General features: G+C 37.7%; 2 protein-coding genes across 2 annotated transcripts; one reads left to right on the forward strand and one right to left on the reverse strand.

Annotated features, from left to right (window-relative positions):
• Positions 1 to 94: 94 nt before the first annotated feature.
• On the reverse strand, positions 95 to 7,860 carry pelo (pelota mRNA surveillance and ribosome rescue factor). The gene is made up of 13 exons (XM_041815205.1): positions 7,631 to 7,860; positions 7,112 to 7,204; positions 6,383 to 6,533; positions 6,058 to 6,148; positions 5,092 to 5,255; positions 4,860 to 4,920; positions 4,467 to 4,628; positions 4,341 to 4,387; positions 4,173 to 4,246; positions 4,008 to 4,079; positions 3,722 to 3,796; positions 3,592 to 3,623; positions 95 to 581 (listed from the first exon to the last, which is right to left on the reverse strand). Exons 1-13 carry the CDS (start codon positions 7,669 to 7,671, stop codon positions 487 to 489), a joined length of 1,158 nt encoding a protein of 385 aa, XP_041671139.1. The 5' UTR covers positions 7,672 to 7,860; the 3' UTR covers positions 95 to 486.
• Positions 7,861 to 8,170: 310 nt separating this feature from the next.
• Positions 8,171 to 19,949, forward strand: ppp1cab (protein phosphatase 1, catalytic subunit, alpha isozyme b). The gene is made up of 7 exons (XM_041815206.1): positions 8,171 to 8,600; positions 11,007 to 11,138; positions 11,792 to 12,022; positions 13,115 to 13,219; positions 15,921 to 16,144; positions 16,658 to 16,792; positions 19,086 to 19,949. The coding sequence occupies exons 1-7, from the start codon at positions 8,546 to 8,548 to the stop codon at positions 19,176 to 19,178; spliced, it is 975 nt and encodes a 324-aa protein (XP_041671140.1). The 5' UTR covers positions 8,171 to 8,545; the 3' UTR covers positions 19,179 to 19,949.
• The last annotated feature ends 7,106 nt before the right edge of the window (positions 19,950 to 27,055 follow it).

Here is a 27,055-nt window from a genome sequence, read left to right on the forward strand (position 1 = left end):
TGTTATTGTATGTAATAAATTATATTTTTTATAACTGGCTACACTTGTTTTCTTTCATGTGACATAAATGTAAAAAAGTGCAACATGACAATGGTTAAATGCTATTTTTTTTATTTGAATGAGGGATATATTTACATTTGAGGAAAATGTGTTTTTTTCTATTGCTGAATAAGATTCAAACTTTCACTGTTTTTTTCTGGATTTGGCAACAAACGTTACATTCCTGTAAATTAGCATCTCATCAACTTCACCCACCTTCAAACCAAAGCAATGAAAAATGCCTTAAATCATGAAATTATGCTCACTTAAAGAAAATGGTTAAGTATATTAGACTTAAAGTCGTGCTGCAGAGATGGAGTATGCTGACCGTAACACAGCAACTTTATTGTTTTAACAACACACCAAGTCAATAAGGATTCCTGTGTGATCAGTGGACAACCTTCTCGTTTCCAACTCTAAGATCTCTCTCTGCTACATGGATGTGGCTCAGTCTTCGTCCGAGCTGCTGCCATCCTCTGGCTCAGACAAGTCTGCGATGGGAAACCGTAAGATAGCAGCAACTCCGCTCAGCTGAGTCAGTTCTGGGGAGACAGTAGAGGAAAAAGGATAAGGGCCTGTGCCCAAACAGTATTTTGTCTGCAGCAAAACCTCAGTATTAGAGCACCGCTAACCAGTACACAACATCCTTTTGTTTGGAATACACTTTTAGTTTCTCTCACTTGTTTGGGACAAGTGGGACCTGATAAGTTAAAACCTGAGTCCTGTCTTTAAAAAGAAAGTAGTTTTCACCAAAAAATTATGTCTGCATATGTGGACAAAACTGCACAATAAAAAGTTAAGTCATTAAGTTAAGTCATTTTGACAAAGAATATGTACATGCAGAGTCTCAAGAGGTTAATGGGCTACAGAAGTTGTCTTACACAATTTCCAACACTGTTGGTAGTCACAGTTAAGTAATATTTGCTTTTATTCAAGGAATTAAAAATAAAATAAAAAGCAATGAAGACAAGTTTAGCTCACCACACACATAAAGAATTTTAAACTTTTAGCGTATTTTTTAATGTGAAGGACCCCACACATGATGACAAATGATCAGTGATTTTACCATTTTGTTTGTATTGTGTGGAGCAGAACAAAACTACAAGAGTCTGGGCCTGATCTTGTCTCTCAAAACACCAAATCTTGCACGGAGGAACATGACTTTAAAGTGAAGAAGCTACTGTGGTTAGCTGTTAGCTACATAATACATCCATTGCGGATGCAATTCCGGTCCATCTCCTTCTCTTGTCAGTTCATCGATGGTCTGTTTTACAGTACACATTGTTAAACACTTGTTCTGGTGCAACAAGTCAACAAGTCACTTCTCTCTGTCTGATGTACCATCTAACTTTCAGCTTCCTCTTTACTATCGTTGCCATGGCTGTGTTTTCATTTTGCTTCCTGATTGGCTATTACTCTGTTCCATGTAATAATTCTGCTTGTGTCTGCTCATCTGTCCTCAGTGCTGACCATGCACATCAGGATTTCTGGTTGTGTATATTGAACATGTTTATTATTTACGATCTTAATTTGGAGAGGGAAAATTACTCATAACACAACCCGCACTGCAATCTGATAATCTGGCAGGATAATCTGAACCATCTGATCATTGGGCCTTCGCTAACTCTGGTTGGCAGGGAGGATTCAGGCTGACAATTGGCACCATTATCTTGTTGTGCATTGGTTAACATCTTTATCAGCTGATATTGGTTCCTTTTACAAACAATGGCCAAACAATGTGGTATAAACAGATATCAGTTACTAATTTTTATTTATTCTATCCATTCAATTTTATGCCGACACTTGGTTTATCTGGCTGCTGAATCAAACTGAGAGATTTCTACAGGGCAGAAGAAGTAACCAGCCAGACTGACACTGAACTCTTTTCATGGCAAAACATGAGAAAAAAATGTTTGCACAGTAGGCGACCTACACCAAAAATAGTTTTTAAAAAATCAAAAAATATCAGTACTGGCATCAGCTAAATTGTTATGTTAGACACTGGTATCAGTGTCAGGCCTATTTTCACAATCAAGGCCGGTTCAGACCACAGGAGTTTTTGCAACTAAAATCTTGATCCATCTTGGTTGACAGACTGGTCACACTACTATGTGCAGGTTCAGAGGTTGTCAGAGGGATGGGTCAAAGGGTGTCAATGACTGATACAACAGAAGGGCTCTGTGAGATTCTAGAGATCTTTTGCTCTGAAAAGAAGAATTAAACAAACAAGAAGCAATTAAGGACTTGTCCCAATGTATCAAGAGGAGAACAATGTGGACTGGCTCCACAGGTACAAAAGAAAGGGAGAAAATGCTCTCCTGTTGGTAGGCACTGGAATTCCCGCCATTGACGTCAGGTCAGGGTGACAAACTAGACGATGAGGCAAGAAAAGTTCTGGCATGCTAATCTTGTCAAATCATGGTCGGGGGTCATCTTGTACACGCCGTTAATTATGTCACACTACAAGAGTGTTTGTCATCCCTAACACTCATAATCTGGCCTGATGTTTGATGATGAGCTTTAATAATGCAGTTAAGAGCTGAATTTGTGTAGTCTGAGCTAACCTCAAGAGGAATCATGTCCAGGCATCAGCAGCAGCTTTAAATCTGGAAATTTGTTCCCCTAAAAACACCAGGCTGGATGTATAAGAAACTGTGCATAGAGAAGCATTTGTTTCTCCCCTGTTGTTGTTGATAACGTTGGTTTTATAAGTCCCAATCAGTCTCGATTTTGGTTAGTGAGGGAGAAGTGTCACTGACAAGCACAGAGGTGTACCAAAAGTTGAACTATAATCATCTGCCAGCAGTGTGAGAGCAGCGACAGAAAACAACTAACGCTGACGGGGTTTTTTGCACTGCCGAGCGCTGAAAAGACTAAACTGTATTGGGCTTTTTCAGAGAAAATAGGTGCTGCCATCAAAATAAATAAAAGGGACATATGCAGAGCAAGCCACAAATACAGTTAATCAGCTGTTTGTGTCTGTTTGCAGCTTTTACTTTCAGTCTGTTTTTAACAGAGAAAGTTAGGGCCTTGATGAAAGTCCTTATTTTATTGGTCTGTGAATTGCATTCACAGTAATCAAACATTTACAGCCTGACCCTGATAAGCGATTAAAATTCTGGCAGAATTAATCAGATGCACAGAACTTTGGCATTTTTAAGGTGTCATTGAGTTTTCAACCACATTCAAATTTATAAAGTACACTTTTCAAGAGTTAATTTCTTTTTTTAGTTTGAAGAAACACACAAATAAGTAATTCAAGCTATTCTGCTGAAACAACAGTTGGTGGCAGTAATGTGCTTCGAGAAGAAGTGCACCAAAAGAGTCAGTCCAAAAGACTGCAAGCTTCTGAGCATGAAAATAATTGTAAAAAAAAATCTAGGGCTTGTAATTGCTGCATTTGGATCAGAATACAACCAAAACCTTTTTGGTGCCTTTAGATTACCCACAGTGCATTTTGACAAGGGACACGACTCCACAGAGATGCTATTATCTTTTAGATACTTCTGAGATATTTATAAAAATCCCCCAAAAAAGAAGAGGAAAACTTACGTTCACCAGAGACATGGAGACTTGAGAATATTCTGCATTAAAAAAAAACAGAAAACGAATCAGAAAAAACATATAACATACATTTTTGTTTGAAGTTAAAGCAGTCAGTGTCTTTTAAAGATATTGATACCTGACGTTGCCGCCATTGTCTCTTACGTTGTCCACCAACCGAACATAACGGCTCCTGGTGGGAACATCCTGATGTCTGAATGTAAACAGAGACACAACAAAACATGTAAAGATGTGCTTCTATTTTTCTGAGTAAGTTGCAGGAATAGATGAGGACAAGTAGTTTAAAAGCCCCTAAGTGTGTCATTTTTATTTTGTTCTACTAATTTATAGAAAAATTAAATGTGTTAAAGCTGCAGTTTGTCTTTGAAAGCAGATATAAACAGGCAAACAGTCTCAGAGTATACCTGAAAAGCTTATCACTAATCAACAAGGTGTCAATGGCGAGGGCGTCAGCAGCTCTCTCCACATGCGCCAATCTGTGAGCATACAAGGACACAAAGGTTGTTTATTACCAGTGTTATACACTGAAGACTGGTAGCTGTCTTTTTGCCTTGTCTGTCATCACTCACCCATAAAAAGCTCTGTCAGGCTCGTGCTGAAGCATCTTATAGAAATCCTCCAGCGCTTTCACCTCTCCTGCTGCCTGCACATAAACACCTGTCAGTCATATTTTTTCAAGCCTAAAGAGTTTATGTTTAAAGAAGGATGAGCTGCTCAATCACAGGATGCTTAGTTACCTTGGTATCAGAAAGTCTACTTGTCACAGTGGGATCGGAGAGGATTTCTGCAAAAACAACAAGCATTTCATTACATTTCCAGATTTTATGGCATTATTTATTCCCAGAGACTGCAGCAGCTCGCACCTTTGAGAGAGTATTTATGACCAGATGATGAATGCACCAGCATGAATTTAGGTCGATTCTCCAGCAGGATCTTGTTGTCCTGTCGCACCGCCTCTTTGAAGAGGTAAGTCATGAATTGGTCACGTACAAACCCTGGACTGGCGATCAGGACGCACTTCACCACTAAAAGAGGGCAAGGAGGGAATAGTTTTATTTACAGAAATGTAATCATGTTATTTAAAGATCCGTCTTACCAAAATAAAATAAAATAAAACAAAAATAAGGATCAAGCAGAGAGTATATCCAAGAGTATCATAAAAAGAAGTATATGAGCAAGAATGGGAACAACAAATGAAAAAGGGAGAAGAATGTGGCACAAAACAGGAACAAACTGTGTGTAAACAGCAGCACTACCATCAAAGTTTATATGGCGAAGGATGGCCTGCATCACTGCCTCATAGAAGCGCTCCAACGCCTGCAAAAAGAGATGGGAAGATTGAGGCTGCATGACAAATAAAACATCAGTCTCCTCTGTGATTTCTATTTAACTTTTTCTTTTCTGGCAATTAATGTAGTAATAAATCCTGTTTCTCCACCTCTGTGTTCACGGTGTCCAAGCAATTATGATATTGCAAATCTCTCCTACCTTCTCATGTTGGGTGCAGCTCCCCCGTCTCTTACGAGGAATGGTGACCTCCACTTTTGCGCGGAGCAGAGTCATGGCAGGAGTCACCAGCACCAGGTTGGCAAGCCCCTCTTGCATCACCACAGCTGCTACATCAGCCTTCTGGGTGGCATCACAAGCCTGCTCTAAAGGCCAATAAAATACATGTGTATTAGTGCAGAGTTTTAACATTAATTGTTGTACTCTCTTGTAATTAGTACTCAGTCCTTGTAGTTGCAGCAAATTCACAAAAACACTTCATACTGAAGCAGCAATGACTCAATGGACCTCCACTCCTTCAAAACATGAACCCATCTGTCACTTATTCCCTCCTGTTTCTCCCTATTCTGTTCCCATGGTAACTCTCCCTCTCTGTTGGCACTGTAAATAAATTAACAACAGAGGACTGAGCTTTTTATGTAAAAAGACAACCAGCTAAATGTCAGCCTGTCAGTCAGGAAACACAGTGCTCAACAGCTCTTAAAATATACTGTATGTCTGATTCATGAGTGCTGCTGCCGGGAGCAAGTCACAATGCAGTTAAAGCAACAACTGTAGGACCATAGCTGGTATCAAAAGAGATAAAAAAAAAGTCCACATCCAATAAGGGATTCTTCAAGGAAAGAAGATTTTTTAAAGTTGGCAAAATTAGTACTATGGCAAGATTTCAACACTTGACAGGATCCAAATTCTTAAATCTCTGGAAATAATTTTGTGATATTTGATTCACTTCACAACTATTTGATATTGGGGGAAATGTCTGTGTTTGATCTGATAGAAATTATGTGAGCTTACTTTCAGGGAAGGCTTAGAATGTCAAAGACCCTTGCAGTTAATAAAAGTACTGAAACCATTTGAAAAAATAACAAGTGAAATGTCATTTTGAGGGATAAACGCAACTTGTGCAAGAATGGAATACTGTGCTTGAAACTTGTTTACACATCTTACCAATTCTGTCCAGCACAACGCTGTCCCAGCTCTTTTTGGCAAGAGTGAACTTCCTGTTGAGCTCAAGCTCAATAGTGTGGTAAGCCCCCATCTGAGGAGTGAAGAATAAAGAATCATCACAAAATACTTCCATCATGCAGTAGTTTACAGAGAGAAACTGTATTTTATGGAAGAGCAATGACAAGAAAAGAGTAAAATGAGCATTATAAAGGTAAATTATTGTGTAGTGTTATTTAAATTTATCATTTCAATCTAAAATGCCTAATTTTAAATAACTCTAGAAGTTACAAGACTACAAGTTTCAGGTTTGATAGAAATGTCAGACCTTGACATACTGGTTCTCCTCGATGTTAGTGCCCTTTACTCTCAGCTGGCAGGCCTGAGAGTCAAAGTCGATAGTCTCTACACATAAGGTCAACGTCGTCCGAACTCTGGAGCTGCCCACACTGCCAGTCTGGGACTCTGTCTGCACCTTCCTGTGGAAACATAAAACACAGCTTTAACTCATTTGAATAACTCTCTGAAGGTTTTGACAATAAAAGCACAGGCAGAAAGAATCAAGTGAAATCATTTACAAACACAGACTGATTTCAGAATTCTAAGAGATAAAGTGGGGTATCCTAAACTTGACATTTCTGTTTGTATTTGTGCCACTGCTACATATGCTTTAGTATAAATAGAGTGTCTACTCTGTACACTTATACATGAAGAGTTCATGTGTAAATAGAACTTTCTGTTGTAACTATACATTTCAAACTACACAGTCAAGCCGTGTAGCTGTTGGCTGTACTGATTGTTCTGATCTGTGAGTTTTAAACCTTGAATAGCATGACTTTAACTCTATTAATACATGCATTGACAGGCTGGTAGATCATGATCTTGAATGTATTGGGAAAAATAAGAAATAACCAATAAAGAAGGTGAGAAAAATACTGTACAACTATCTCTGAAATTTTGAATCATAAGTGTTAAGATCCTTCTCTATGGCGCTGGGGAGTGTGTGTGATGGGTGGTTATGCACCACAGGGCTTCATCTACAGATGTGAGTGGGTACCTGATTGTGGAGGCTCTCAGACTGTCTCCCACTTGCAGAAGGTTGTAGGTGTGCCACATATCCTCTGCCTCCTCTGGTATCAGAGTCACCTGACTGAAGAAGTGCAAGTCATCAATAAACCTGTGTTTATGGCATTGTTGTTACTGTGAGTAATACATCAGGTGTGGTACACTAATTAAAAAGAAACATGCAGACATTACAATCAGAAAAGCAATACGCATATACTACATAGATGTGTCATGGCTTTAGTCACTGAAGCCTAAATTATTCAACCTTAAAAATAAATCTAGTTTTAGGACAGGATCTATACTCGTATGGATAAAACTCGTTCCCCGCGTGCCGTTTACTTTATTTGTACATTACCAAAAGGATTGTTACAAACCCAACCCTCTCTGGGTCCCTGCTGTAAGTGATGGAAGCAAATCAAATATGGACTTTTACCAGGACTAAGTTGACACATGAACAGTCAGCTGCTAATAGCATGCTGGTTAGCTGGCTAGCTTGCTAACAGTCACTCACCCGGCATTGTCTTTTTCAATGTCTTTATGAAGCAACTTCATGGTTGACTGATGTTATTAAATAAAAGAGGGTATTATTCGCGAATAAGAAATATCAGGTTGTTTATCCGAGATAAATTCATGTTGAACTTTTAGTGAATTAGCAGTCTAGCTAAGCCATCTCAACTTCAGAATGAATCACTCGGTGCGGGTTGCCAGGCGCTGGGACGTTGCGTCATGCCAAAATACGTCGGTGATACTTCCTATCTTGGTCACTTCCGTGGGTGTCGCTGTACTGCGCAACAAATACAGAGTGATGCAAACGTGAAAACTTGAGCCATTGGAGACAAAGTCGATTAGGCTTGCAAAGTTTAATAAAATCTTTCATTTTATGCGAGAAGGACGCGACAGATATGCTGAAAAAAACGTTCTTTTTACATTATAGTTTGAGATAAGTAAATGCTGACCGACAGTGAAACCAGCCAATCGACGAGAACACTGCCTTCATAAAACCCCACCCACTTGTAAAACTGACGAATGGGAGGGCGGGAACTGCCAGTCCTCTTCCGTTCAACCTCTCTTTGAGCTAACGCTCTTCTAGCCTTTTTTTTGTCGATGGCATGGTGCTAATAGCTACGGCAGAAACACCCTTCTCCCGATAAAATACGACTATTGAACTCAATTCGAAATTTTTACTTGAAATAATTTACTTAGGCGGATTTTATAAGTACATGACCGCCATTAAATCTTTAACATTTAAACACCCAACCTCATTTTTTGAGGTTGCTATTTCTGCCCCAAGGTTAGCTAGCTAGCGGGCTGACGGTAGCCGATTAACGCTAAACTGGTGGAGCTAACGGCAACTCGGTCCCGGTCAATATTAACTACGTTCTGACTTCGAAGGGAAAACAGACCCGACCAGAAATAGAGGAATAGTATGGCAGAAGCCGATAAGTTGAACATCGACTCCATCATACAACGTCTGCTGGAAGGTAAGGAAGTGTTTCGCTCGATATTTATTCACCGAGGTAGCCATTTTAGCCGAGAGAGGCTAGACAACGATAGCCACTTACGCTATGCTAGCCAGTTAAGTTCGTCTCTTGCTTGTTGCGAGCGAAATACAGGATTTGAATTGAGCAGACTTTAAGCGTTAGTATTGTTTGATCTATTGCATCCACTTCGCACTGAAATGTATTTGTTCAACTCTTCACTAGTTCATATGAACAGAGCGAAAAATATTTAGTCGCATTTACTCTTGCAGGTAGAGCATTTGTACATTTACATTTACTGTGATTATTTGCGCGGTTGACCTGGAGTTATCACTTACACATGTATTGAAATCAAAGAACCTGAACCTTTGTCATTGTTGCACAATTCTTCGAAGGAGCATTTCACTAAACTACCCCAAGCCTGATTCTTACGGACTTCCAGGTAGAAATATTACAGCAAAGATATTACTTGTTAAATTTTTCATTTTATATTTATTGCTGCTTGCTATTTGCTCACCAGACAAACAAATCAATACTTCCTTTGTGAATTTGTTATGGAGATAAGCCATTAATATTTATATGATTCTTACTTTATACAATTGTTAGATTCAGGTGTGAAGAAGTGCTGAAGATTTTAAATCAACTAAAACAGTGATGACCACATAGTAATAGTAGGGATGCACAATAGTATCAGGTTGATATCAGTATCGGCAGATATTAGCATAAAAAGTGAAATGTTGGTATCAGCAGATCTGAAAAATTCTGCAGACGTTTACAACTGTCATTTTAGCTGTCTCTATCAGCTGAATATATTTGCTGTACAAGCAAGTTAGTGGAATTTTAGGATGGACCAACAGACCTTCTTCAGCAGAACTTCTTTTTTTTTTATCATTACTCCTTACACTTTGAAGTGTGTTTTAATGACTGAAATTTGTTAATTTGTTCACCCTGTAGACTTAGAATTTTGTGTTTTAAGGGATGAAGTTTTGGGTTTAACATCATTTAAATATCAGAATTGTTGTCGATACTCGCTAAAATTGATTTGTCAATAACACTATATTGGATATCAGTAAAAATCCAGTATTGTGCGTCCCTACGAAATATGTTTCCACTTTGCATTGCTTTGAAATTTTTTCAACGCATCGACACAGAATGGTACTACTTACATTAATGTATAAATCCTGAGTAAGTTGTGCTTTCTATGTTATTTTCAGTGACTAAAGCCATAACACAAATGTTAAACCCCTGTTTTTTGGCCCCGAGGAGGACAAGACAAAAAACAAACTAAAAACAGATCTGATAAAAAAAAACAAAACAACAACAACAACAATGAAAAGTAAGTTTAGTTGTTGCCATGGACACTAGTACAAGACTTAATATTAAGTGTATATTAAAATCCATGAAATTGCGTCATTGTGCATATAATTGATGAAGCATGAGTAGAGGTCAGGGATGCATGACATTGGGTTTTTGTTGTTGTTGTTTTTTTTTGTGCTGATATCCAATATGCCGTTATTTACATAATAATTTTGGCTGTTATCAATGCCAGTATTTTTGATGTAGTTCCAAACCTAAGATTTCAGTTGTTAAAACACAATTTCAAGTTTAAGCATGAAAAAGTGACAAATTTCAGTCTTAAAAACACACTTTAAAGTGAAAGGAATGATTATGAAAAGAAGAGGTTTAAGCTGACAAAGATTTGTTTTTGCATTTTGTTTGTTCAGCCTTTATCTAAGGCTGATATCAACATATTTTTTATTAGCCAACATTTAGGCAGAAATTTTAATACCTGCTGATACTGATATCATACCGATGATCTCATGCATCTGTAGTACAGATTGGGGAGTGCACATTCTGGATATGTCAGTATTTTCTTGATTAAATTTCAAGTTTTGATAGTGCATTAATATAAGCGTTTTATGAATACTTTTTATAGTATGGCTCTGTGCAAAGATAATTAACTTAAGTAAAAGTAAAGGCTAAAATATAAGGACTTTTTATTGACTAAACTGGAGAACAATGTTTTAGTTTTACATCAGCTAAAACTAAAAAGTGTGAAAATGACTCAAATGTGATGGGAACTAAAAGGCATTTCAATCTAAAGTCTTAAGACAAATTGACATCTGCCAAACGAACACTGCATAACTTCTGTAAAACTAATGGTATTGATTATGGCGCAAAAAAAAATGTGACTTCTGGTTGAGGTTGTAGTTTCCAGAATAGTTAAAAAAAAAAATAAAAATCTCCCTTGATGATGCAAACAATAATTATGTCACATATTTTTGCACATAATTGTGAATAGAATTTTTTTCTCAGCTCAATACCAAAGACTTGTATACTCTGCTGTGTGATGTGTCTTGTTTCCACTGTGCTTTTTCTCACTCTTCTTGCTCTACTTTCCTTTCACAGTGAAAGGCTCCAGACCTGGCAAAAATGTTCAGCTGACAGAGAATGAAATCCGTGGCCTCTGCCTCAAATCCCGAGAGATCTTTCTCAGCCAGCCAATCCTGCTCGAACTTGAGGCGCCCCTCAAGATTTGTGGTGAGGCTTAGTTGTGTTCTTTAGAGTCGAGGGAATTTGCATGTGAGGTCACAATGCGTTTATAAACACTCTGAGATGGCTGTCATAGCTGTTTGTGCTATCATGATAAAGCTCATGGTCACATTGTGCTGCATTCTAAAATATTCTTAAATTACCCAAGTTTTGACCTTTTTTCCAAAAAGAACAGTGTTTAATCCATGGAGGCAGCCTGCAGTGCATGGCTGTGACCTTGCGACATAATTACTGAGCTATAGGGATGTACTGATAATATTGGCTCTTTGCTGCAGTGCTGTTTTGCACTTGAAGTCTCCATGGAGTTGCCCTCCTGTGTCATTTTGCTGATGCCACTTAATGAAGACCGCTGTTTTAGAGGACCGGTCTGCATATTATGAGCTTGCTATGTTGGCTCTGCAGTTAGAATCACCAGCATCTTCACACTAAATGGCAAGCTTGCTCATTCACTTCTGTGTCTCATTCAAGCAGCACTGTGATAACAGTGTTTATTTATAGACACATAGTCGTGGTATGAATTGTTTTTAAATTGCAAGGCGCCAAGTGTTGTTGTACCTCCATCCAAGTCACTTAGCTTTGTTGTGCACGTACACACAGCATGATAATCACACCTTTAACCAACACTCTGCTCCTTTCACCAGGTGATGTTCACGGGCAATACTATGATCTGCTGAGGCTGTTTGAATATGGGGGCTTCCCACCCGAGAGCAACTACCTGTTCTTGGGGGATTACGTTGATAGAGGCAAGCAGTCGCTGGAGACCATCTGCCTGTTGCTGGCTTACAAGATCAAATATCCAGAAAACTTCTTTCTGCTGAGAGGAAACCATGAGTGCGCCTCCATTAACAGAATATACGGCTTCTATGACGAGTGTAAGTCACAAAAAAAGCATAAAAAAAAAACAAATATAAATGTTACCTCTGCTCTCAATATCTTGAAACAGTTTGTTATAAATGTATGCTCAAGGTGGCAGGGTTTTATGAAGTCTAAGTGATAATCATTTCGGTTTGTTACCTCTGCCAAGGAGGTTATGTGATCGGCAGGGTTTGTTAGTTGGTTTGTTTGTTAGTAACATAACTCAAAAACTTATGGATGGATTTTGATGAAATTTTCAGGAAATGTCAGAAATGGCATAAGGAAGAACTGATTTGATTTTGGAGTGATCCGGATCACTGTCTGGATCCAGGAATTTTTTAAAGGATTTCTTACTATTAGGAGATAGGGCTAATGGCGGAGGTCTGCGCTCTCCGAGTGCTTTTCTAGTTTAGATATTTTTGTTTATTACCAGAGAAAGACTACATGATATAAAAGAGTTGACAGAAATAAACCTTACACAAGCAGTAATTCTAACTACATATTATCAAATGCACTTGACTGGGATATTGAAGTGTTCACTAAATGATTTTAAGATCCCTGTTATTTTTAGAGGAGTGTTTCTTTTATGTGCCTTTAGCTTTTTTCCAAATAATCATCTTGGTTGGATTCATTAAAAACATTTTAATGGGTACATGTATATTTTTACTGTCTGTTCTTTTAAGACGATCAAAGGGTTATGAGCAACGTTATTGTTGATTAAAAATTTACCATTATGAACAACATATGCTCCTTTTTGTAGAGTCAGCAGTTTATGTTGTCTTTTTATTAAATAAAGATATGACCCTTGCTTTATAATGAGTATATATAATTATGCTGTATGTAACCACTTTCAGTAAATCTGAACGCAAAACCTGAAGGGGAAAGTTGCCTTATAAGTAGTAACAAAAGCCTCAACACAGATCACCTCTTAGAGAAGGCCCTCGGCTGAGGGCCGTGATCAGGCAGCACTGATTAATCACATGCCGTTCCCTGCTATTCACAGTCAGGATTATGTAAAATGTTGCTAATGTGATGCAATGGGTGCAGCTGCTGAGACTTTATAGCTCCGAAGATAAGATTGTGACAGAACATGCTGTTTGCTCCCACAGGTAAGAGGCGGTACAACATTAAGCTGTGGAAGACCTTCACCGACTGCTTCAACTGTTTGCCAGTCGCAGCCATTGTTGATGAGAAGATCTTCTGTTGCCATGGAGGTATCCTCATCAAACAGTTCATTTGGCTCCCATCCAGAGCACACACTCTCGCCTCTGCACTGTTGTTACTGTCAACATCATGGTCAAAGGCCTGCAGGACTGTGTGGGAGCTTCATTTCTTGCTAAACTATATTTATCTACTCTTGACCTGTTTAGCAATTGTAACTTTTTTTAATCCATATTCCTATTTACACTGCTGCTAACAGGTAGAAATATGCTCAGTATGAAAGGAACAGATCTATTCCCTCAATCAATCATAAGAAAACGCAACCAACACATTTGTCAAAAGGAAATTTAAGAAACTAAAAGTGAAAAGAATGGATTTAAACTTATTTTACTAGGCATATTCAGCAGAAAATTGAAAAAAATTGCACCCAAAGGCTCAGACAGCTTGACACCAGCAGACAGTCACAGCTATCTCATGCCTGTGAGACCCACTACACAAAATATGTAAACAGGCACTGATAATCATGAGGGTAAACACAACCTTACTCTTCAAAACATAACGTTACATAAGCTAGAACACACAAAAAGCAAATTGTACTTTGCTTGAATTTTTCATCTGCTGAACACAACTGTTCAATTCCATAACCTAGAGGCGCGACGGGTCTCAGATCTCATGGTTTGGATCTGATCACGGGGTTTTAGCAATGTTTGGATCAGCCAAAAAAATACATTTATGAAATCGTTTTAAAACTCCTCAGCTAGCAATGACTCAGACTGTGCATGTTAACACTCTAGTCTAAAACACATCTCCATGAATCTTCTTCAGTAGAAGTTAGAGTTGTTGCAGCACCTGAACTTTTTTTTTAATTTTGTTAAAATAATGTTAAAAATCAAATGATATTGATAGCTGTTTTATTACCATGACAACAAAATCTAACCCCCAGGACACCAAAACTAGCATATTACGTTATTTTTTAATTCCAACCAATGCATTAGTCTCTGAACACAAACTGATTAGGATTTTCCAAAACAGATATAATATAGGGCCTTCCTAAAATTAAATATTTCCTTAGAATTATCATTAATAAACCAGAAGAAGTGTGTACAGGGATTCTGCTCTCTATCTGGAATTTCTGGAATGTCTAAAAAGAATTGGATGCTTTATAGTCATCAGTGTTTGTGTACAGTGATGTAAAGCTCACTGTCAGCAAGTCAGGACTTGGAGAAAAACTTTAACAGGCCTCAAGGCATATCTGTCTCTCCTCTTTTTCTGGCTGTCTGAAACTGACACTGATGTTAACGTTTGCATCTTTATGAGATGTCAGAGAGACTTACTAAAATGTTTTTGCTGACTGGTTAATTAAACAGCAGTTTGGGATAGAGGCCGTGCAAGGGGCAGAGCGGAAAGACGAACACAGCGGGCAGAAGGAGATGGCATCAGTCAAACAAAGTCCTAGATCTTCCCTCCTCGTGTCTGTGCAGAGGCGTTGGCATCTTTCTATTTCTACTTGATTGTGTAACTGCTGTGAAGCATGGCAAACAAGTTCTTAATCACTGCTAGGCTTGGGTATCATTAGTTTTTCCCCCCAGTACCGGTGCTAAATTGATACTTTTAAAACTGTGCTAGCGCCAAAACAGTGCCTGAATCAATACTTTTAGGAGGAAAAAAAAGACAATGGTAAATGTGACTAAAATACTTTTGCAAAGGCTATGGCTATTAGAAAATCCACTTTGAATAAATTCCTACAATTGATTAATAAAGCTGTGCCCCATTTGAATAAATTGTACTTTTTACTTGCTCCTCTACACTTGATTGTTCAATGACTGATTGTTTTTAGTCTTTAAAATTTTAGTCCTACCAAAAAAAAAACTTGCAAATGTCACTTGACAATTTGAACAACTTTTTTGTTAATACTTTGTTCTATTTTATTTTAGTATTTTTAAGTAAACTTAAATCATTAAGTTGAATATTATAATCATATATGATTATCTGTCTGTGTGCACACATGTCATTTACCCCTGCACACAAACATGGACATTGACGGTCAGCTGCAGGACAGAGAGGTCTTTAGATGGACAGAGAAGGCAACAATGGAGAAGGAAATAGACTAAAATTTGACCTAGGTAAAAGTCAGACAACTTTTTATTTCCCCTTCATCGATCTGATCCACAGAGACGCCGCTGCATAAGTCTCTTTTTCTCAAACCATTTATCAGCTTAGCTGCAGCTAAGATCGTTCATTCTACATGTTGGCTTATGAAAAGGGGAAAAAGTTTAGTCTCTAAGTCTTTTAAGATTTGGCAAATGACAGTGTCTCAGAAACCAAGGAAGTACCTAAGATTTCTCACTTAATTTGAACAACAATGACAAAGACAAACATGTTCACTTCACAATAAAATACAACAAAGAGTGGCTAAACGGCAGCAAATTGTCTTAGAGAAGCTGGAAATAAAGAATATTTTTCATTGAAAGGATAAACCATGTATTTAAGTGACTGAATTAATTCAGTCAGTGTGCTCATCAGCTAACCAAGTTATCGTTTTTAGTTCTTAAAAACTAATATGCCGCCCTTTTTCACTTGTTGTGAGCAACCTACATATAGAAGTTGACAAGGGACTAAAGAGATGACGCTAAGTTTAATGGTCCATATTTTGTTAAGAACGTTATCATAATTATGTGTCTGTGTATATTTCTAGTTCCCCTTTCTTTTGCCCAATTTCATGTTTATGTACTGACATTTAACATTACTTTTCAGGCCTATCCCCTGACCTCCAGTCCATGGAGCAAGTGCGAAGGGTCATGCGCCCCACTGATGTGCCTGACCAGGGCCTCCTGTGCGACCTGCTTTGGGCCGACCCGGACAAAGATGTGCTGGGCTGGGGCGAGAATGACCGTGGTGTCTCCTTCACTTTTGGTGCTGATGTGGTCACAAAGTTCCTACACAAACACGATATGGACCTCATTTGTCGGGCCCATCAGGTAAATGCATGGCCTTGACCCTCAGGTTTAAGCTGTGTTAGCAGCAGGAATGAAAAGCTTTGGTAAGACAAGTGAATGAATTGTGCTCCTCCACTTTGGCACATCTGAAATATTGACAGGAGATGAAGAGCTATTGATTAACATGGCTTTAAGGGTGTTTTTTTTTAGTGCTTTTTGTTAGTGTTACCCTGCTGATGTATCTTTCTCCTATTACATAATTCCTTTTGTAGTCAACATAAGGTTAGGGCTTTTATCAAACATGCTCGTCCAGCTGTTAGGAAATATTTGCAGAGCAGTCAGGTGGCAGAGGTGATTACATGGATAGCTGTGGACACTTCAGCACAGTTGGATTTCAGCGCAATTTTACTGATAACCAGGTAGGCAGACAGTGATAGTTGTGTAGTCATGGTGTATTTTATTGTTACAACACTCCCCATAATACTATTTGTGCCACATTCATTGTATGCAAATAAGAGTAAAATGTTCTTAACCTTTTTTTTTGTTTGTTTTCAGGTGGTTGAGGACGGATATGAGTTCTTTGCAAAGAGGCAGCTGGTGACGCTGTTCTCTGCTCCTAACTACTGCGGTGAGTTCGACAATGCTGGAGCCATGATGAGCGTAGATGAGACACTCATGTGCTCGTTCCAGGTAAGACCAAAATTCTGAGTGGAAAAGAAAATGACACGATCCAGTGAGATTTGTTGCCTCCAGATCACAATTTATTTATGATAAACTTACACTATAGTTTTTTGTCGCCAGCCAATATGGCCTACATTTTTCCAAACTTCAAGATATATAGAGCAAATACCAGACAAATGCTTTTGGTTCATATAAATGGAGAATAACTTGTGTTTAAAATCAGTTAAACACACAAAACATGAACACTATAACTAGTATCATGTCTGTATTAGAGCAGGGCTGGGGCTGCATATTATTTTATGAGGTAGACCCAAGTCCAAGATGGTAGAAACCGAAATTGAGTTGTGGTTAGACTGTTAAAGCATGCTTGTTGATAAAAGACACATGGCAGGGCCTTGAAAACACTGTGAAAACACATTATTTTGTTATTTAAACAAACAAACATGAGAAGTGTAATCAGCTGCACCAAACACATCTGCACTAAACACTTGGCTTCACATTGGCTCTTAGTTAGCCTTTCAGCATATTAACTACTACCATTATATAGCAGTTCAAAACTATATATACGTAGTATCCTCCACAGAAAACACCAGTAAATAGTCACACCAATAGCTTCTCAGCATTTTAAATGAAATTTGAGTCTTACCATTGATGATTGTCCAGTGTTGGTTCTCATAAGCTAGCAAACATAACTGTAATCACAATCAACTAAAACCTAAAAGATCCAACCATTGTTTATTCTGAGTAGTCATAAAAAAGAGAAAAGCATCCACTGTGGATAGTTCAGCACTGTCCACTTCTTGTGGATGTTTCTTCCAGCAGCTAAAATGAGGTTTCCTACTGCTGTTGCTCAAGTGTCTGTAGTCCTCCCATGATTCAACTATATCAGCCTGCACTGACAACTAAATCATAATGCTATTGATTTTCCTGCTTAGTTTTGAGGTAGTTTTAGCACAGCCATGAATGACTGAGTTTATATAAAAGGTCTGATGTCAAGACATCTTTTAGGTATGGATACAGTCCATATATTTTGCAAGTTTTTTGGTCAATTTGGTCATTGGCTTCTTTACAACCAGACAATTGGATGATTAATGTCTTTGTCTGCCCAACAACTACACATGATACTGTCCAAAAACTTGTAAAAATGAGCTAATGTAAATTATGCTCCAAGTATGTACCTTTACTTGAATTTAAACTAATGCCAGTTGTTCCTTTTTATGTAACACAATATGAAAATGTGCATTAACAGGATTTTTACAGTCAATCCCTTTTGAATAGCGATATCTGAAAAATGTTGCTGCCGTCATTCTTATTACTTTCAGATTGTACCAACAATAGCAGAAATATTTTTCACATAGCGTTATGGTGTTGTGTAACAGGAGCTTGCAGTAGAGGGAATAAGAGAGAGGAGTGGGCAGTGGTGGGCAAAGTAGAGAGAGGGACACAAACACATCAGTGCTGCAGAATTTATTTTCTGTTGGTTCCACAGTGGTTAGGATCTAAAGAACTCTGAAACAGCACATCCTCAAGTTGACTAAAGATGCAGGATTCTGTTAGTAGTAAAATCAGACCGCTCTGTTGAGCTATATGGAGCCCCTTTATCATATTAAAATGCACATTAAGCCGACACAGATGGCCTAGTGATTTAAGGCACGCCCCATGTATGTGGGCGGCCCGGGTTCAAGTCTGGCCTATGGCAGTCTTCTGGCATGTCTCTCCCCCACTCTCCTATTCCTATGTCCGGCTCTATAAACTGTCCTCATGAATAAAGGCAAAAAAATGCCTGTCAGCGTTAATGTTTGAAAATGAGGGAGCAGAGGAGAAAGGCAGTCATGGCTCCTGGTCCCTAGAAGTTGTCTCTTGCGTCCCGACCTGCAGACTTGTTTTCAGCTTGTCTTGGTAAATACACATTGCATGCTGTTTGGGCACTATACATTAGGATACAACTTAGCACAGGCTGGAACAAGCAGATCCTATTAATTGTATTTGTTGTAAGGTAAAACAAATAATGTGAAGTTATTTTGTTTATAATTCTAAGCTCTAATTGTGACATGATCATAGAAGTCATATGAGTAGAGGAAGGTCAGCACTGGCTGCCTCTCAGTTTTCATTTCAGTGTTCAAAATGAGGTTAAAAACAATGTAAAGCTGCAAAAGGCTTGACATAGGGCTAATATAGCTGACAATCTTTTTCTTTCGATGTTATAAAAATATGATGTTTTAAAGGGTTTTTTGCTACTTGTTTCAGTTTTTATACACTAGCAAAATTGAATAATTTAAATTTCATTTTTCTTACTTCACAGATTCTCAAACCTGCAGACAAGAAGCTGTTTTATGGAGGCGGGGGGATGGGCTCTGGCCGCCCAGTCACTCCCCCAAGGAAAGCTAAGAAATGACACCCGTAGTTTGCCCTCGACCTCCAGCCCATCCCTCCTGCCCTCTCTACCTCTCTTCTCCTTTCTTTCACCAAACAGCCAGAAATCAAACCTATACCCAGGGCTTTTTTCCTTTTTTATCTGTACTTCTTAAAACATTTAATGTTACGAATTGTCTGAGCGAGTGTATGGGTGCGTGTGTGAGCGGGTGATGAACACGTCTCATCTGCGGGTGAGCATTAAGACCATGTGTGCACGTGTACATTTTGTGTGAGAGTATTAGAGATTTATACTTTCCCCTCTCTCTTACCACTCTTCCCGTGGAAAAGGTTGAAACCACAGTGTCTGTCTGTACAGTAATTTTGACTGAAAAGCAGGGTGTGGGAGACAGTGGGAGATGCTGTATCGATGAATTTAGCAGCAAACCCCTGCCAGCACGTGATGTGTGTTTTTGTGGAGGGGGGAGTATTTTGTTTTCCCCGTCCTCTGTACTGTAAAATCTCAAACACAGGGTTGTGTGTGTGTGTGTTTGTGCTCAGTGTTTTGCCTGTCTGAGCGTGGCGTCTCGTATCCTTAAACAGGAAAAGAGCGTGTCACCTTGTCTCACTAAAGCAAGCACTTTCTTACCCACACACACACGCGTGTATGACCCTTCAGATTCATATGAGCCAGAGCTGTAAAAACCCCATACAGTTTAGGTTTGTACAGATTTGATTACTTGAAAGAGATTTTTTGTGAATTCGTTTTGTAGTCTTTCATCAAGTTGACCAATAAAGAAGAAAGAGAATCTGAGCTACTATGTCTCGTGGTTGTTTTTAACTCTCAAAAAAGTATCGCTGATTAAAAAAAAAAAAACAGGACATTTTGTCTTATTATAAAGCTTCTGCAGTTTTATTAAATTGTTAAATAATGTAAACACATGGTTATTTTGATTATTAGGCTTTAGTTTTCTGTAATGGATTTGTTATTGCTATATAAGAAAACAATATAAAACAGCTCTAACAGTTTTTAGATAGAAATGTACCATGTTTGATTATGCCTTTGTGATATTCTGATTTCTGTTTACTGAAGCCAGTACTGATATTTATACTGATGTACAGACCCCTCTTTTACCCCAACACGCACTGCTCTTTACTGTCAGTAGAGGGCGCTGCTGCTTGACTGGACACAATGAGAGCAGTTCAGTTTAGCTATTTGATCCAACCTTTTCCAGGTTTTTACACTGTGAGGAAGTTTGTACTTGATTTCAGTAATTTGCTGCAATAGGAAGTATGGTCAATAAGTGGCCAATGATGGCTACTCTTTTTCTTCCCTAGTTCTTACACCCAATTTTCTTTTCTCCATCAAAAGTTCATGGGAACAGATGCCTTGGTCATGTAGTAAAATATTCAGATATCCAAAAATTAAGCAAGAATTGTAAGAAACAATATTTCATTTTACAAGTGAAAGATGATTTCTTTGAAGATTTTCAGTGCATTCAGAATATACTCAGAGCCCATTCACATTTTTTAATTTAATGTTGAAGCCCAATGCTACTGTAGTAAGAATTAGTTTGTTTTTTTTTTTTGTTTTTTTTTTTTTTTTAAAGAAGGCCTCACAGCTAACAATGCAAATCCGAGCAATAACCAAGCCATAAGGTCAAAGAAGCTGCCTGCAGAGCTCAGAGACAGGATTGTTGCTTCCCAAAAGCTCTGTGGCTTCAATGATATTCAAATGGAAGAAGTTTGGCACAACCAGAACTCTTCTCAGAGCTGGTCACCCAGCCAAACTGAGCTATTTGGGGAGAATGTCCTTAGTAAGGATAAGAATATACTTTATTGTCCTTTGAGGGAAATTTGTCATGGGCAAAATTGCAACTTTGCTGTTCACAGCCAATATATTCACACAAAACAGACAATACACCAAAACAGACAAGATAAAGAAGAGTTACAAGTAAAAGTTTATATTGCACCTGCCCTGTAACTTACCTCACTGTGATAAGCAGATTGAAATGTATTGCACATACCCACTGTGCAAGATGCCTGAAATTGAAAATAAAAGAAAGCGAAAGGTGACTAATAAACTGATGATCATTCTGACTGAGCTCCAGAGATCATGTGTGGAGATGGGACAAAGCTCCAGAAGGACAACCATCACTGCAGCCCTCCACTGATCTGGGCTTATGGCAGAGGGGTGAGACAGAAGCCCCTCCTCACATAAAAGCCCACTTGGAGTTTGCAGAAACTCCATATGAAAGCCATCTTGAGAACATTTAAAGCAACAGATTTTTTTGTTATTCTACCCCAGATCCATGCCTTGCAACAATCCTGCCTCAGTGTCATAATTCACGTTTTCAATATTCCCATTACACTCACTTTTTTTTATCTGCTTCCCAAAGCACACTTCAGATCACATTTATTTGTTATGTGACAGTGCACTTTATTTTGACGTGTTCATTTTGGTCCACATGGCGGTGCTATAGAGCTCCTTACTATCTGGTCAGTGGAGGCCTGTACAGTAACCTTGAGTTCCACATGTAGACCTGAAGTAAAACTGCTCATTTACTTTAAATTTACCAGTTAAAGTTAGCATGTTAATACTTCTTCATATAAAGTAACTATGTGTGTTCAATTCTCTTATCATTTTGTGCTCTACTAATAACATGCTTGTAACTTTATTTTTATGAATATGAGTTAATAGTCACCTTACCTTATTATATAGTAGCTGTGCTGAAGATTCTGTACCTCTCTTTTACATTCCTTATTCTATATTTATCAGACAGGGATCCTGTTTCTTTCTGAGGCATTTCTCTGGATCTGTTTTCATTCATTCGTCTTGCTGTCAACAACAGCCTTCTTCAAGGCACTGTGCCCATCATTGTACCGTCTTTAATAAGAACACTGAAGTAATGGGTGAAGAGGACAGCTCAGGAGGGAGGGTTTAGATTTTAAGAAGAGCATTTTCAAAAAAAAAGTTCTCTGTATTTACTGTATTGCTGAAAGAAATTAGTAAATAACCTCTGCTCATGAAAAGAAGAGATTTACGAACAATAGATGTACAAGAGGCTATAACTGCTCTGTCTCGTATACTTAAAGAATGAAAGTCAACCTTGGTCATCCGACTATGTCACTGACTGAGTTCTTAGTATAATGTATTATGTTTCAAATAAATAAATAAATGGTCATATTTAAACTTTAGGCCATAAATCTAGGACTCAATGTAAATTTTGTGGTTGAGACATGCCCATCAGTGATAGCAATCATCCCAAGAATAGTGTCTTGGTTTTGTAACAGCATTAAAAATAGACAAGACATTGAAGATGTAGTAGAAGTTCATCTTTCAGATGATATCAAATACTGTACATAGTGGTTCATGCAGCTATGCTGCCTGAAATACTAAGCCGTTGAATTTATGACGACTATTATGAACCTGCAGATATTTCTTTTTTTCATGTGAAGACATTCAAATAAAGAAAACTGTTAAGTCTGTGCAGTCTGCAGGAGCAGACTGACTTAGCAACTGTGTAACTGAATAGTATGTAGTTATGTTCCAGTAATATAATACAATTAATGAATGGCAGTGTGCCAGTAGATCTACCGTGAGGATGACAGTGTGATCTACGGACCTGATGATTTCATTAGTGATGACAGAGAGGCACACTCACATTATTTATATTTTGCTAAGAAAAAGACTTAAGTCAATATAAATTTTTTCAGAATGAGTTATTGAGAAAGTTTAAGTATCTAATGACAGATTACTGTGTCTGTGAAGCAATAAAAAATCTAAAGTTAGTCATACAACAGAGGACTCTTATTCACCACCAGACCAAATTTCCGGCATGAAATATTGTAGAGTGCATGTGCAGTTTATTTTATTCCAAAATCATGAAAAATTAAGCCACTCTTAACGCTCTGGGATGTCTTGGGTGTGTTAAAAACCCTAGCACTGTGGTTCACATTCTTCACACTGACATCCAGGAAGAACGCTAGCATACTGAAAGCGTGTTGAAACTTGTAGTTACACTCAATTGATTTGTGTAACCAGAGATGCTAATGAGCTCAGTGCTTTTTATACCATTGTAGCCCTCGGTAGGGTGGGATCAGTATTACAAATACTGTGTCATCAAGCCTCCACCCACAGAAACACTGAGCTGAAAAGTAATTAGACAATTCTAGTGGTCTAACTCCAGAATTAAGTCAAGCAAGGGTGTCAGTATTTTCATGATAATAGCAAAGTCTTTACTTTGTAGTATTTTCAGAGACCAGTTTCTGATTTTACTTACACTGTGCCATAACACCATGTTAATTGTTCAGTGTAACATTGCCATGGCTGCATCATCATAAATCAGTTTGCATTTATAATGTGTGAACACAGTGTAATGCAACTTAAAAGGACTCAGGACACTTTAGAATCAAAATTCCAAAGGATGTGATGATGATGCTTTTCTTAAGCTCCCCCTCAGTGCCAGTACTTTCCATTAACATTTAATGTCACAAACACTCAAGACCCACCCACAGTCTAACATGGACATAATTCTCACTTGGATCAAAGGACTTTGTTGAGTGACATTTCAGGCACTTAATTCAGCCAAACTCTTTGAGGCTGATCCTGCTGATAAACTGTTTTACTTTCAATTTTCAGAATTTTATGTGCTCTTGTTTTAAAGCAAACTCCACCTTACCGTGCTTGCTGGTTCAGGCTATTGCTAGTATAACACTTAATGAGTAAATAGGTTTTCCATTGACAAGAATGCTAGTGTCTCTGATGTACAAGCTTGAGCTACAGAATACAAAAAAATGTAAAATTTTCTTCTTTAAAAGCCATAAAATTACGTGAAACAAAACTTTGAATATTTTAGATCATAAAGTTAAAAATAGCCATTTGCGTAGACCATAATCATACCAGATGAAGCTGCTTGCCTTGCACAAGTCCTAAAGTTTAGAGCCTCAAATGATACTCCATACTGGGCTTGAGCAATAAGGAAATACATTTGAATTTAGCCCAGAATAATCAGATTATCATCATCTGGTTTCTCGTAAAGTTTTACTTTACAATGTTGTAAATTTATGACTTTAAATACTTCAATTTTCTTAGATTACCACTGTTAAGCTTGGCAATTTCCTGTTTTTTTATTCTAAATTTACATTTTTTTAAACTCAGATATTCTGAGTTTGGTTTCTGACTTTATAACCTCAACCCCCCCCCCCCCCGACTGTGGTACATTGTTTCATGATTTCATGATTTTAGAAATATTTTTACATCTTATTTTGACAACCTCAAAGCAGACAGGTCCCCGTCCCCCCTGACATCTTCTCCCATGGGTGCCTGGACCCCAGGTTGGGAACAGCTGCTTTATCTGATAATATAACTGCACCCCATTAGGTGTATTTACTACGCAGTAAACCACTGTTTCCTTTCATAGCTGAATTTCACATAATGAGGTAAAAGCTGTTAAAAGTGACCTTCCTGGTTAAATTCCATAATACCGTTTAAGTAGCTGGCAGTGTTAGCCAGGAAGGCCACTTTTTAACAGCTTTTCTCCCTCATTATATAAAATTAATCAGTGAAATGAAGATGATGATTTACGGTTTATTATAGCTGTGAAATTATGTTTCTTATTTTAAATCCTGATTAATGTCAGAATTAATTAATTAATTAATTAATCATGACTGATCTTCCCATTTTGAAATTACACTATTCTGCATTTAAAAGTGTTACGGTTTCATTCTAAATTTTACTTTCCTGTACTGAGTATCTAACTTTCTATTTGGATACATACCTGCTTTTGTTCTGAAAGAAAATAGCGTACATTGTTTTACTCCTCATTTCAAAACAGGAAATGTGTTTTGGGCAATAATATGAAGAAGGTGGAGGGACAGGAGTTTTATGTTTAGGAGAGGGACTTTGGTAAAAGAGAGCACAGCCAGGCAAAGAATGATCATAGTTCATCACAAGTAAGCAGCACAACATGAATGAAATACAGCAACAGAACAGCCGCTTCCAGAAGCAGTTCACACTTCTTTATGAAGCAGTCATCACATGACACCCACGTTTCAATGCAACAACATACATGTCCTGCCTGTCATGGCTGCACTGTCAAGAACTTTACTGTTGCAAACCAGAACAATGTAGACATTTTCTCTTATTTTGAAAACTTATAAACATATTTGAGGCAATGTAAATACCCAACTAAAACAAATATATAAAACATAGGAGTTTTTTAAATAAAATCTAAACATTTAAGTGCAGAAATTTTACATGTTATACCTTTAATTAAATGTCAAAAAATAATGTTAATGCTAAATTTGTACCAAAATAACATAAACCCTTTACTGTTATTAACCTGAAGCAGCTGTGACTCTTATCTGATTCTATCTTAGCTATTAATCCTTTGATTTATTTATCAGATGTTGAGTTTCCTATTAAAATATTTCTGCCAGTAATTTAAGAACACTTCCCTTTAAAAAAAAAGTCCGATCTGACTTTGTAAATGTCACTCCATGAGTAAAATGAAAGCCACTTTTGATCAACAGGCTCACTTTCCTGTTGGCTCCCCCAAGGCTTATAGAGTACAGCCCTAAGTGTGAGGAATGGTGTGAACAACCAGGAACTCTAGGTTCCAGTGTGCCACATGGATACTGATGACACTGTGCTGTTGAATGTGCCCTTCAGCATCCTAACTTGTTTTTTATCCTCCCAGTAGATGAAAGGTAGACCTGTGAGGCTGAACTAAACATCCGGCATTCTGAAATAAAAAAGCCTTAAAGCTGTCATGGAGCCATGTCCAGCATCGGGATGTCACCTGCTCTATTTATATCTCATGAGGAATTCTGGATTCAGAGACTCAGCTGCCACTTCTATTATTACTATTAGCTAATGCTGTAACAAGTACCCCGCTAACTCAGATGCTGTTGCTCCTTTATCCAGTTTCTTATTGCCTTTGACTAATTATGTCCTTACTGTCAACGCAACACATGCACTGAATTTTCTATTTCAGATTGATACAGAGCTGTAGAATGATTTCAGAACTAATTTAAACTTTGACATAAATTAAAGTAAAATTGTTCTGAAATCTGTTTTTCAATCAAGAGTGCAAAAATAGACGCTTACGCTCCCAACATTGGGTTATTTCTTGTTTTCATTTTAAAAATTTTTATTTTTCTCCTTTTTTAATTAGTAACCTATATCCAGCACTGAAAGAGACATGAATGCAGCCCTTTTCTCTTTTTTGTGGCTCCAAAGGTCTCCAGAAACATCATTATTTTCCAACCTGTGAAAGTGAACAACCACTGCTCTCTTCTCTCAGCAATTTTTATTGACTAAAGATATCTAGTTTTTCCACGGCTTTACAACTTTTCAATACTATCTTTCAAGGAGATAATAGATTTAAAACATATGGTGTTAAAAAAGTATCCAAGTATATATCATTTTGAAAACCCTGATTGGTTTTTGTGGTAAAGCTTCAAGCAGGTTTGCAACTCAAGTTGAAATGTTTGAACCACACTTGATTGTCAGCTACACTTTGATTCAGATATTTCTTTATGAAGAAAATAAATCATTGTTAGAATACTGTCAATGCAGAGGTGTAAAAGGCACATTACCATTGTATTCAAGTAAAGGTTCAGTTACTCTGGTTAAAATTTACTTAAGTTAAAAGTATGTAATTCAAAATGTACTTTAAGTAATGTGTACAGAGTAAATACTGAGTTGTTCTGTAAAATATTATCTTTCCGAATTGGCAAGAACATTGTGACTAAATTTTCAACCACGTTGTTAGGTAAAGTCACACCACTATCGTAGAAGTAAAAGTACTGATTTTAAAATGTACTCAAAAGAGTACAAGTAACCAAAGAAAAACTACTCAGTCACAGCTATCTAAGTATTTGTATTAGTTACTTGCCACTCTTGTCCACAGGGAC

The sequence above is a fragment of the Cheilinus undulatus genome, linkage group 20 (genome assembly GCF_018320785.1).
Source record: "Cheilinus undulatus linkage group 20, ASM1832078v1, whole genome shotgun sequence".
Classification (NCBI taxonomy): domain Eukaryota; kingdom Metazoa; phylum Chordata; class Actinopteri; order Labriformes; family Labridae; genus Cheilinus; species Cheilinus undulatus.

What these genes read in the sequence shown, in the direction of transcription:
- ppp1cab (XM_041815206.1), top strand. Translation starts at nt 8,546, where the DNA reads ATGGCAGAAGCCGATAAGTTGAACATCGACTCCATCATACAACGTCTG. An exon ending in GATCTTCTGTTGCCATGGAG is followed by an intron (nt 13,220 to 15,920) that starts GTATCCTCATCA and finishes ATTACTTTTCAG; the next exon opens with GCCTATCCCCTGACCTCCAG. An exon ending in TCATTTGTCGGGCCCATCAG is followed by an intron (nt 16,145 to 16,657) that starts GTAAATGCATGG and finishes GTTTGTTTTCAG; the next exon opens with GTGGTTGAGGACGGATATGA.
- pelo (XM_041815205.1), bottom strand. Translation starts at nt 7,671, where the DNA reads ATGAAGTTGCTTCATAAAGACATTGAAAAAGACAATGCCGG. An exon ending in GCTGCACCCAACATGAGAAG is followed by an intron (nt 4,921 to 5,091) that starts GTAGGAGAGATT and finishes CTCTTTTTGCAG; the next exon opens with GCGTTGGAGCGCTTCTATGA. An exon ending in TCATAAATACTCTCTCAAAG is followed by an intron (nt 4,388 to 4,466) that starts GTGCGAGCTGCT and finishes TTGTTTTTGCAG; the next exon opens with AAATCCTCTCCGATCCCACT.